This window comes from Lytechinus variegatus, chromosome 2 (assembly GCF_018143015.1).
Source record: "Lytechinus variegatus isolate NC3 chromosome 2, Lvar_3.0, whole genome shotgun sequence".
Classification (NCBI taxonomy): Eukaryota; Metazoa; Echinodermata; class Echinoidea; order Temnopleuroida; family Toxopneustidae; genus Lytechinus; species Lytechinus variegatus.
Genome location: NC_054741.1, coordinates 24,977,474 through 24,989,013, shown reverse-complemented (window position 1 = coordinate 24,989,013; position 11,540 = coordinate 24,977,474). Strand labels below are relative to the sequence as shown.

At 37.7% G+C, this 11,540-nt stretch overlaps 1 protein-coding gene across 1 annotated transcript; it reads right to left on the bottom strand.

The window, feature by feature from the left end:
• Positions 1 to 1,149: 1,149 nt before the first annotated feature.
• LOC121409416 (hyalin-like) lies at positions 1,150 to 11,232 on the bottom strand. Its single transcript, XM_041601354.1, has 9 exons — positions 11,118 to 11,232; positions 9,727 to 10,110; positions 7,724 to 7,954; positions 6,553 to 6,825; positions 5,649 to 5,738; positions 4,986 to 5,237; positions 4,184 to 4,447; positions 3,099 to 3,183; positions 1,150 to 1,591 (listed from the first exon to the last, which is right to left on the bottom strand). The coding sequence occupies exons 2-9, from the start codon at positions 10,034 to 10,036 to the stop codon at positions 1,510 to 1,512; spliced, it is 1,587 nt and encodes a 528-aa protein (XP_041457288.1). The 5' UTR covers positions 10,037 to 10,110; positions 11,118 to 11,232; the 3' UTR covers positions 1,150 to 1,509.
• Positions 11,233 to 11,540: the final 308 nt, after the last annotated feature.

Genomic DNA, 11,540 nt, shown 5'->3' with positions numbered 1-11,540 from the left:
ACATCCATGTCTATTCGTATTTTGATTGAGTTTCACCAAGTACATTAAAAAAATTTAAGAGAAAATATTTAGCGATAGCTAAATTAGTATTGAATAATTGAAGAAAATAATTACACTTTCTAGAAAAGTTTAAGTTTTGTGTAAATGAATGACAATTATCTAACTTATTTTTTCTTCAACAATAGTAAGATATCAAACAAGTATACTTATACAAGCACAGTGTTAATATTACAAAATAAGCATTTACAGTTTAATAAATCACTATTGAAGAACATATACTTTCTATAAAAGTGTAAGTTTTGTGTAAAGGAATGAGAGTTATCTAACTTATTTTTTCTTCAACAATATTAAGATATCAAACAAGTACTTATACAAGCACAATATTACAAAATAAGCATTTACTGTTCAATCAACCACACCAACCCCCTTCTTTCCCTCTCATCTTTCTTGTAAATATTCTACGCCTCAAAGTAGGAACCAAATATATTTAAAGAAAGACAAAACCTTTGGAACAAGATAGCTTATGTGAAAACAGAATAATCAAAGAAACAGATCAACGAAAGTTTGAGAAAAATTGAATGAATAATAAGAAAGTTATGAGCAAAGAATATATTATGGATAAAGGGTTTGTATCACTATAAGAAAGAGCAAAAAGAGACATTTGGGGGGTATTTTGTAGGCATCAAAGGGAAGCTTGTTGATGCTCATAACTTTCTCATTATTTGTCCAATTTTTCTCAAACTTTCCAAGATCTTGTTCTTTTATTTTTCTCTTTCCACACAAGCCCACTTGTTCCAAGGGTTTCATTCCCCTTTAACTGAAGTTGTCACCCGTCCATATCCCATATTGCCAAAAATATATGTATATATAGATCCCTAAGAATTCAGGACACTATAATGATATGCGGGTTGCCAGTATAATTTTGAAGAACATTCCAGTAATTCTACAAATATTTGGTGAGTATGACTGATTGCCTTTCGAAATTTACAAGTCAAAAGTGGCAAACGATAATTATGTCACATATAAACTCCTATTTCAGACTGATTGTTGTCACTTTAATTTGTTTGTTTATTATCCTGCAAATCATCAGTCATTGTATAAAAGGAAAACACTTTTTCATTATAAAACTTTATATCAACTACTTGACAGTACAAACAACTGACTCATGCATCACTTTTACTCCGTTCTCCTTTTCTTGTGTGGAAAATTCCGTCTCATTGTCGCATCAGTTGATATTTTCAGAAAACTGATGTTCAGCTATGCATCGGCCTTGATATAATTATAATCAAAGTATCGTTCACAATCTATTGTTTTTGTATGTAAGTTTCACTCTTGAGTATTAAGGTTTTAATTTTCACATTCCTTTTCACTAAAATAATGATGAAAATGTGGGTTTCCTTCTGTCGAGGCATTTTCCTTTATAATCCACGTAAAAACATGAATTCAGATCCCCCTCCCGAAAAAAAATAGTTATCAACGGCGAATCTTGAACTATCCTTGATGTATTTTCTAAGGGCTTTGTCCTTCACTGTTTGGAGCTTCGATGCTCGCATTCTTCTTCTGTTCCTCTTTCTTCCTGTCTTTTTTGGATCTATCAAATAAAAACAATATGCAACAAAACTTATTAGCTATTATAATGATTAATAATAATAACGTTTTATTTACCCAGGGCAGTCACTTTAATCAAAAGACTGCTCTTCCAGTGAGCCCTGCACAATATATAATCATTACCCTTGTTTAAATACTAAGCGCCAAGCAAGAAGGCAGAAGGTCCCATTTTTATAAGCCTTTGGTATGACTCGGCCGGGGATCGAACCCACAACCCCCCGTTTATGAGGCGGGCGCTCTATATACTAATATGCCGTTATGCCTGGTTAATTAATGAAATCTGTTTGCTATAAACCCCCCGGGGGGGGGGCACTTATTGACGAGTGGATACCATGCGCGACCAAAAACACGTAAAAAGGATGTCCTTTTCACGATAGGGCACGTTACGTACGTAACGTGATAAGGGTGTCAAAAACACAAAAATAATGAAAAAAGGGTATCTATTTCGCTAGGAAAATTACGTGTTTAGGGTCGAATTTGCGGGAATGATAAAACAAAATTAAAATGTTTTATAAAGGATGTCGCTTTTGCCCCAACACTTCGTGTTTAGAGTCCGATTTGCGCGAGGTGTAGAAGGTGGGGTCGTACTAAACCAAACAAGGTAAAGCCGACCACCGAAGAACCCGTAACAATAAAACATTCCTGGGTGGTGTTTCATAAAGCTGTTCGTAAAGTTACGCACAACTTTACGAATGACTGGAACATATTATTATACATAAGTCAGCTACATAGGGATATATCATATAACACAAGAAAGGGTCACCAGTCGTGCGTAAAGTCATTCGTAACTTACGAACAGCTTTATGAAGCAGGCCCCTGTACTTGTTTAGGGGTTCATTTCAGGGAATATTTGCCAAGAGTATCGTTTTGTTTCCAATACTTGTTAAGGGTATGGTTTCACACGCCAACACTTTTTAAGGGGTGCATTTTCAGAATATGGAAAATACGTGTTTAGGGTGCTTTTCGAGACCCCATGGTCGCGCATGGTATCTACTCGTGAATGGAAGTGGCCCCCGGGCTATAAACTGATCAAAATTCAATGATAATTTGCTTATAATAATTATGCGCCATTTGAATGATTGAATGAAAACATTTGAATAGAAGGTAAACTAGAGGGGGAGAGGGGGCTCTCTCTAGTTCGTGTGTATAAGGGTAAGGATGTGCAAGCGCACATAATAATATTGGTGACAAACGGGGACGGTAAAGAAAAAAAAACACTCTGTATATTGGGGATATATTCCCGTATCATGCAAAATGGGGACGTTGTGTATGTGTATTACAATTTATCGGTAACCGGGGACGTTTGAGGCCTACACGACACAATATCCTTAATAAGCACTACTAATAAGCGTCAACTACCAATCATAACCCTCATCTTACACCAGAGAATTTAAAGGAGGCTAATTGTCATATGTTTCCGTATTTTCTCAACGATACCATATCCGCAAACTTTTTTTTTGCAAAATGGTTCATTATAAAAAAAAACTTACTTTATTAGGAACATGATCATCATAGCAACGAGGATAATCATGCCGATGACAACAATCAAGGCAATCGTAGCTTGTACCGGAAAAGCTTTTTTTTAAACAAGAAAACAAAAATTGCAAATGATAATCTTGAACAGAATAGACATCGAAATACCTGATATCGGAACCGGGATCTGAAGCATTAAGTGAAAAGGATATTTCGTAAATGGGTAAAAGAAGAAAACAGAGAACAGAGAAACATTATTGACAGTTTTCGGATCCGGGATCAGAAAGTGAAAGGCTTTTTGTAAATGGATAAGAGAAGAGAAAAGGGAAACATTATTGACAGTTTGCGAAATTCCACCGAAGATTTGCGAAGTTTTGTGTACTTATATATATATATATATTACATCCCATATGCTTTTTTATCAGATAGTTGAATTTGTTTTGTTTTACAATCATTATTCCTTGGACATATTTTTTTCCATACACAATTCATTAAAAATTATTTATTCCTTATGGACAATTAAAGTTTGAAATGGGGATTTGTTCGCGCATAACTATTTTTAAAAATTCTTTTGATTCGCATCTAAACTTAAGCGACTTTTTCTGAATTGTCTGCATTTAATCCGTAATCAACATGTACAGATCAACTTCACATCTCGGTGGCCTTCTCTTTTATGCAATGTCTCATCGATAGCTCATTAAAGTTTAAAGAAGTGGAAGCGTCGTGGTGTAGCGGTTCTGACTCTCGCCTTGTAATCAGAGGGTCGTGTGTTCGAATCCCACCATGGCCTAGCGTCCTTTGGCAAGGCGTTAATCCACACTTTGCCAGTCTCCACCCAGGTGTTAAATGGGTACCCGGTAGGATGCGAAAGCATTATGTACTATGCCTAGCAATTGAGTCTTGGAACTCTTGTTGGAATGCTCCCCAGGGAGTGGAGAAGGTGCATACATTGTATGCGGGCATGCAAGGATCCGATGACCGGGGTAATTATATGTCTGTAAAGCGCTTAGAGACGTCGTTCCGATGTATTAAGCGCTATATAAATGCGGAATATTATTATTATCATTAAGTCAATTTGTTTTTCTTCCTTTTCCCTACTTACGATGTTGGGGTGATGGCATATCGACGATGGTGACAATGAATGAGCAAAAGTTGATATTTCCGTATCTGTCGGATGCAACATAAATAACCGCTGTTGTTGATTCCGACGGGAAACTATCATTGGGATGATGATTTTGGATGATGGAAACAGGACCTGATGGATCGTATGCGGTGACCTCTGGCCACGTGACAACTCTATCACTTGATCCGTTTAATGGTAGTGTGATGTTCTCTGGGCAAGTCAGGTTGGGTCCGGTGTCATCCGCTACATTCAGTAACGTAATAAAAACGGAATGATATTTTATGTTAATTAAATTGTTGAAAAATTGAATTAACAATATCGAATAGTCATCGATGCTTGGATTTATATATTCATATACCCCTGGAATGATATTGAGGAATCTCTGTTAGAATTCTTAATGCCTATCTTGTTTTACAACAAAGGTTATGCAAATATTAATGTTTCGAAATAACCTGGGTCCTTATTAGAAATAATTGAATAAAATTCGAAAGCATTTTCAATTATTTAAAACCAAATACCCCTAATTCGTCATCTGAGCCGCTTATACTTCTGCATATACTTTCTCAATGATAATCGGTCAAACCGAAAACGCAGATTACGCACGGACAGGGCATTCACATCTTCTCTAGATAGAAAATTCCACACCACTGAACTCTATAGAGGTAACTTTCTGTGTCACAAACAGTATGCGTCGTCCTAGATAACTTACCGATGCAATTTACATAAAGTACGATTTTTGTCAATCTAAAGGATAAGGGATGCGTGACGATCTTAGAGTTACCGGTAACATTTACGCTGAAAGAACACATCGCTGAGTTATTGTTCATGTCCCTCGCTTCATAGATGACAATGGCAAGTGGCCCTTGGGTTGAGAAGAGATCACCAGAGCTGTGGGACGATTCTAGGACAACTCGTCCTGAGTCATCAGAAGCCGTCGGTTCAGTCCAGTTCACAGACACGAAAAGATCCAAGGGGGCCATGAAGACGTGGATGTCATCTGGACAGTCGACTAACTCTGGCTCAACGGTATCATCTGCAAGTGAAGAGTCGGACAAGTGCATATGTTTCAATACGTGACGAACAGATTGAGTATATTTACTTCGCCTGAAAGTCCCGTTCATTGGATTTGGAAATGCGAATAAAGGCAGAATTAGCAGATCCTGCTCGTTCCACACACATGGTGACGTTATGGTAATGTGTGGTAATTTTTATTTACCGTTTACCATATTGGCAAATCAAATCGTATAAGCTTTCTATCAAATCTGATTGTGAGATATCTACACTTCCATGTCAACTTTACCCCCATTTTACTTTTAGTGCACAATATGGTTAGACTATAAGATTAAATTGGCTCAAGACTCCCAAAAAATAATTCCATAATTTTCATAACAGCTTCTTTGCAATTTGACAAGAGTTAAAAAGTATTTAGGAAAACTCATCTTACTTGCAATTACAAAGCAGTAGAAGCTTGTAGGAGTGTGGTGACAAATTTCAAGATCAGGATCACAAGGGCGTGATGCGCAAAAGTCCACCTCTGCAAAAATAGGATATTTACATTTATATTGAATCCATAATGTTTTCTCTAATCACATAAAAAAAATGGCAAAGGGTACAAGGCGCGGTTATGTATTTCAAACGATTCCTTGTTATTGCACACTCTTAAAATATATTGGGTACAAGTGCTCCATTAAGGTAATTATGTGTCCAACCAACATTGGGCATTTCATTCGGGCATTTTATTTTTTCCAGTGTGATGAAAATTTTGCCCATTCTAACGTAATTGATGCCCAATTTTTTTTCTAACATTAAAATTGCTGATTATGTTTTAACCTTATACTGGACAATATGTTTTCCGCATTGGATAAAATACTGCCCCGAATCGGTTGTAGTGGTAACAAATTTACCCACTATTTTTTATAGTGTTGTGCATCGAAAACAGAGGTGTCTGTCGTCTGATCACAGTAAGTTGTCTGATAGGCCTCATCAATTTCGTAACATCACCAAGCTTTAACCATGATTATAATTACGCATTTTGATTGATGTTAGTGGTTCGGTTTGAGATATTGATTTATAAGTTACTGTCCATCAAAACAGAAAAGGGGTGTTTCGTTGCAAGAATGTTATGCAATTCGTTCTTATCGTACAACCAAAATTACTTCCAAGTTGGCCTAGGCCTATGTATGAAGCAGTGGAGGGTCGGCTCGCATGCAAGGCCGTGGCAGGTTATGAGTTAAACCCACATCATTCTGGTATACTGGGAAGTGTTACATGGGAATAACCGAATTCGTAGTCACCATATGAAGGATAGGTAACCAAGGTAACAGAAGAAAGTCTACATCATTCCTCACCTGAGACCTGGATAGGAATGACGCAGTCGGCTTGTAATCCGTTGCTGTTGATGAACCTGTAAAGCACTAGATGTACCCCGTGATCGAAGACATCTCCAGGCATTTGAGAGGAAACTGTCGTGATAATATCACTGGCGTTGACTGGGTTCGAGGCGTTGGGTGGTTGGAAGAAGACTGGGAGAGATGTTGCAAGCGGACTGGTGTTGTACACTGCTGGTGTCCTACTTACCGGGCAACCTGATATTACAGGTGCTAGGTTCGTACTTGGATCACCTATTCGTTACATAACCACAAGAATATATACGTCTTAAGTTACAACACAGATAACAGCTCTCTTTTCATTACTTAATTGGTTTCAGCATGGACCATAGTTTCAGCAATCCATGAGTTGAAAATGTTCTATGCATGTGTAACAAGTTGTTGATTTTGATGATAACTATATGGCCCTGGGTAATGGGGGTGCAGAAGACACTATACTTTATGCATCATGCTTTGTTGTCCTTTACTGTTCTCAGTATTCTGTCATTTTTTTCCCATAGACTGAGACACTATGTCTGATGTTAAAAATAGAAGACATCGTAAATTCGGCAATGGTTCTCAACACTGCAAGACATAAGAGTTTGAAATTGATATCTAATTTAGGATACGCCGTTCAACATCGATATTATTTTCTGAGATCATGATCAGAGAAGTCCCTGATCAAGAACTTGATCTAGGTCAGTGATAATGATAAAGAGATAGATATCAACTCTCGAGACACTAACAATGATATTCGGCAAGATGAATGAAATGAATTTCGGCAATTTCTTCCAAGTGTATTTTGCCTATAACAGGAGGTGCATCTTAATTATCTCGAAAGACGCGTTTCACCGTTTAATGAACCATTATCGTTGATATCTAAGATCCTGAGGTAAAAACAAAAATCAATACCCGCACTTTCGGAATCGAGATGTCTCTTAACTGAAGTCGAGACTGACCTCAGAAACCATATCAACCTCGACATACCCAGCATTGATGATTACCCAGAAAGGAAAAGATAATAAGAAATACGTTAATGTCTTGGCAGATCCACACATACCCGTTCTTGCACATGTTGCAATCTGTTATTTTGATTGTAAGATATTTCGTCAGTTCAGAATTGCCAAAATACAAAACATCAAAGTTGACTGACCCTCTACGGTGACATAAAAGAAGCACTGTCCTTCGTTTCCCGCTTCATCAGTAGCAGTGTAGATCACAACATGGCGTCCAATGCCAAATTCATGCCCGGAATCGAAGTCGCTTTGAACGAACACTGGCTCCGAGGTCGTCGGTTGAACCCACGTCACAGAAGCACTTTGTGAGCCGGCCAGTGCAGGCACAGTGACGTCTGATGGGCATACGATTACGGGTGGTAGCCGATCTTCATGGATATAGTGTGGAAATGAAATATGATAATTTGTTGTCACCATAAATTACAAGAACTACATTATCATCATCATGATCCCACTTATGTAATCATGATTTTGTTACCGATGAATGGACATGGGTGTACTTCCAGATAGCTACTGCACACATCAGTGGCGTACCGTGGGTCATGGCATTGGGGGGGCACCAGCAAAAGTTTTGAGTCACTATATAAGTGAGCGCGCGAAGGGCGCCCAGTTGCTGGGTATACTGACCTATTAGAGACATTTTAAGGACAGTGGCATCAAACGGAAATGTCTCTCACTGGTCAAATAATAAAATTTTTTATATTCAGACCTAAAAAAGGACATTGTAATCAATCTTTTGTAATCATGATACGCACTTGTCTCGCTAAATAATGCGAGCGCGAAGCGCGAGCTGAATTTTTTGTAAATATTGACCCCCAAATAGGAAGATTTTAAGGACTATATTTTAGGAATCCATTAAGATTATACACATCTCACCGTAGTAATCTAATGCGAGTGCCAATAAGCGCTTGCTTATTTTGTTAGGATTGCATCTAAACATGCACATAAAGCACTTGTAATCATGATTAACATACCCATCTCACTAATCAAATCTTGCGAGCGCGAAGCGCGAGCTGAAAATTTAGGAAATTCAGAACTGAAGAGGGGCATTTTAAGGCTTGTTTGTAGGAATCCACGAAGACCATACATAGTTTACTAACCAAATGATGCGAGCGCGAAGCGCGAGCTGAAAATTTTTGATATTCAGATTAGAAAAAGGGACATTTTAAGGACTGATTCTAGGAATTCATATTTCACCAATCTACTATTGCGAACGTGAGCACGGACAGGAAATGTTTTATATTAAGGCCTTAAAATAGGGCAATCACTATAAGTAGTCATGAAAAAGAAGCATACTATTGTACATTAAACAATAATATTAAACTCGAAGTGCGAGGAAATATATTTGGCAGTTTGGTGTATGTTGACTTGCAAACGGGAGGTTTTAGTATAGCATGATTATATTTCTCGGTAAACAGACAATGCGAGCACCAGGAACAATGAAGACATAGGCCCTGAGCAAATTTTGTCTCGTAAAGTTGTGAAAAAATGTTTCTTATGTAATATAACATAACACAATTATGATATAATATAACATTATAATGAACAATAATGTCTTCTTTCCCACTACGTTTCTCTTCCTTTCTCCCTCTTTTTCTCCTTTCCCCCGTTTTTTTTTTTTTGGTCAGCCGATGGGGGGGGGGCACGTGCCCCCCATGCCCCCCCCCCCCGTAGTTACGCCACTGGCACACATGGCATTCGAGAGTGTTCGATCAGTAAGTTGTCCAAGCCCTAAATTTTCCCTTATTCAACTGGGCAATTCCATGAAATTATCAACATTTTTGTACGTCCTACCCCCATTTTTCTCAAGTCTTACTTCAATTCATAAACTAACCAAGTCATGGTCCTTATGGAACATTACAGACTGTCAAAAGAACCAGAAATCAGAGACAAAAAATTTCATGAAGGTCCCACACCGGGGGGGGGGTCGGACGTACATAATTTATGGAATTGCCCACCTCAAAATACCTGAGACATGCATGCGGACATGCCAAAGTGACACTTAGAATGTTGGATTCAGCTTTGTGCAAGGTTCGATATAACAATTGGAAAAGGTTGTCACTACTCCAACCTTTCAAATGTTGATTTAATATTTCAGTATGATTATAAAGCCTATCATATCGATCAGAAAGATGTTTACCTTCGCTTGTCCAGTTCACCTGAAATCCAGATCTTTCCGTGTTCTTATCAGTCAAAAAATACATCCATGCCGAGTCTGTATCATCCAGAACGAAATCCTTCGGAACCTTGTTTCCCGAGAAGTGATGGACATCACGCTTTGGAATATCTTCCCCTCGTAGATCAAGACTGAAGTCCAATGCCAACCCTGGACCAACCGTCAGATCGTCCTTGTATTTCTCAAGTTCGAATGGGACGCTGAATGTGAACATGATCTTAGTTGCACTTGGGATGTACAGAAGATACAAGACAGTAGCCCGTGCAGCATACATGTCGGGATAAAACGGCGACTGGAATATCCCGCTGCGACAGTGAGGGCCATAGCAAGTGATTTGTGTTTGGACGTCTGCGATCGAGTTAATGAAAGACCGGTAGATATTTCATGATAGTGCTGGTATTTAAACATAACTTATACGAATAATTATTGGGTATCTTGCGACCTGCATCAAGAATTTGATTAAATCTTCTAAAACAGAATGATTGCTATCCTGATCACTGGTAGGCTTTAAAGTATTTAGTAAGCCCTACGCCTCATTCTGAAACAAGTAAAACTGCATTTCACATAACTAAAGAATTCAATGAAGACTGTCGAACAATATTCTGATTTCATACGAATTTTAATCCATACATTAATTTGAGGAAAGGTGTGAATCCTATGTTACAACCGATTGTGCCCAGTTTAGTACCCACGTATGCCTATATGTTATAACTGATTTCTGCAATCCGCGGGCCTGCCACCTTCCTACTTTTTAACAGGAGTTGTACCAGTGTATTTTAATGGGGGTGATGCTCTAAATCGAATAGATGCTTATTATAGAGTGGGTTGCATTATTATACCCAGACCTTTCTTTTATATATATATATTTTTCTTCTTTCCCAATTCTCTTTTCTTCTTAGATTTTATTTTTCCTCTTTTCTATTATTTTACTGCTTGATGAAAAAAAAACCATATGAGAGTATAGTCGACTCCCTGCCCCCCCCCATGGCGCCCAGCCCTCGTGAGCATAAATCATTATACCTTCAAGAAATTTTGAGGCAAAGATATAGAGCCCAATAAAAGTGAAGGGTACAAGGTATACTTGCTCATTTGTGCTGATTTAAAAAAGAATGAGCGGACCCGTACTTGATGGATGGATTAAAAAAAACATCAGTTGATAAAAAGGGGTTCTGATTGTTCCCATGCAGGGCTTTACAAAATAGGTATATATGATGGAAATGATTATGTATGAAGATTTTCTGAAGTTCACACATATCCTATATAGTCCTTGGTAATACATTATTATTTAAAGGGAAGAATAAATGATTTGAATGTTATAGCAGCGAGTAACCATGGATGGACGTGGTAAAACTTACTGGAAGGTTGGCTGCAGTCATATCCTTGGTCCCTCTGACACTGACAGACATGCGTTGATTCCGTTGACCCAAATCGATCCCAGCATAACTGTCCAGCTGCACATTGGTTGGTAAGACATTCTGCCAGAAGAAAATAGATATTTATTTATAAATTGTTATTCGGAATGTGTGTTTGTATTAGAACATACATAAATTTAATAGCATTGATCGTGTGATCATAGTGATGGATCTGTGTGTTTTTGTTTGTTCCTATATACAGTATGATAATATTAATGAAATTAAAATGTAATATCACAAGCTTAATTTTATTGCTTCTTTATTAAAGCATATAGCTATTAACATTAGCTCCATGATTAAAGTATACTCCAACCCATTTATTTATTGTTGGATTGAAGTTGAATGAAAATGTATTGAATATGTATA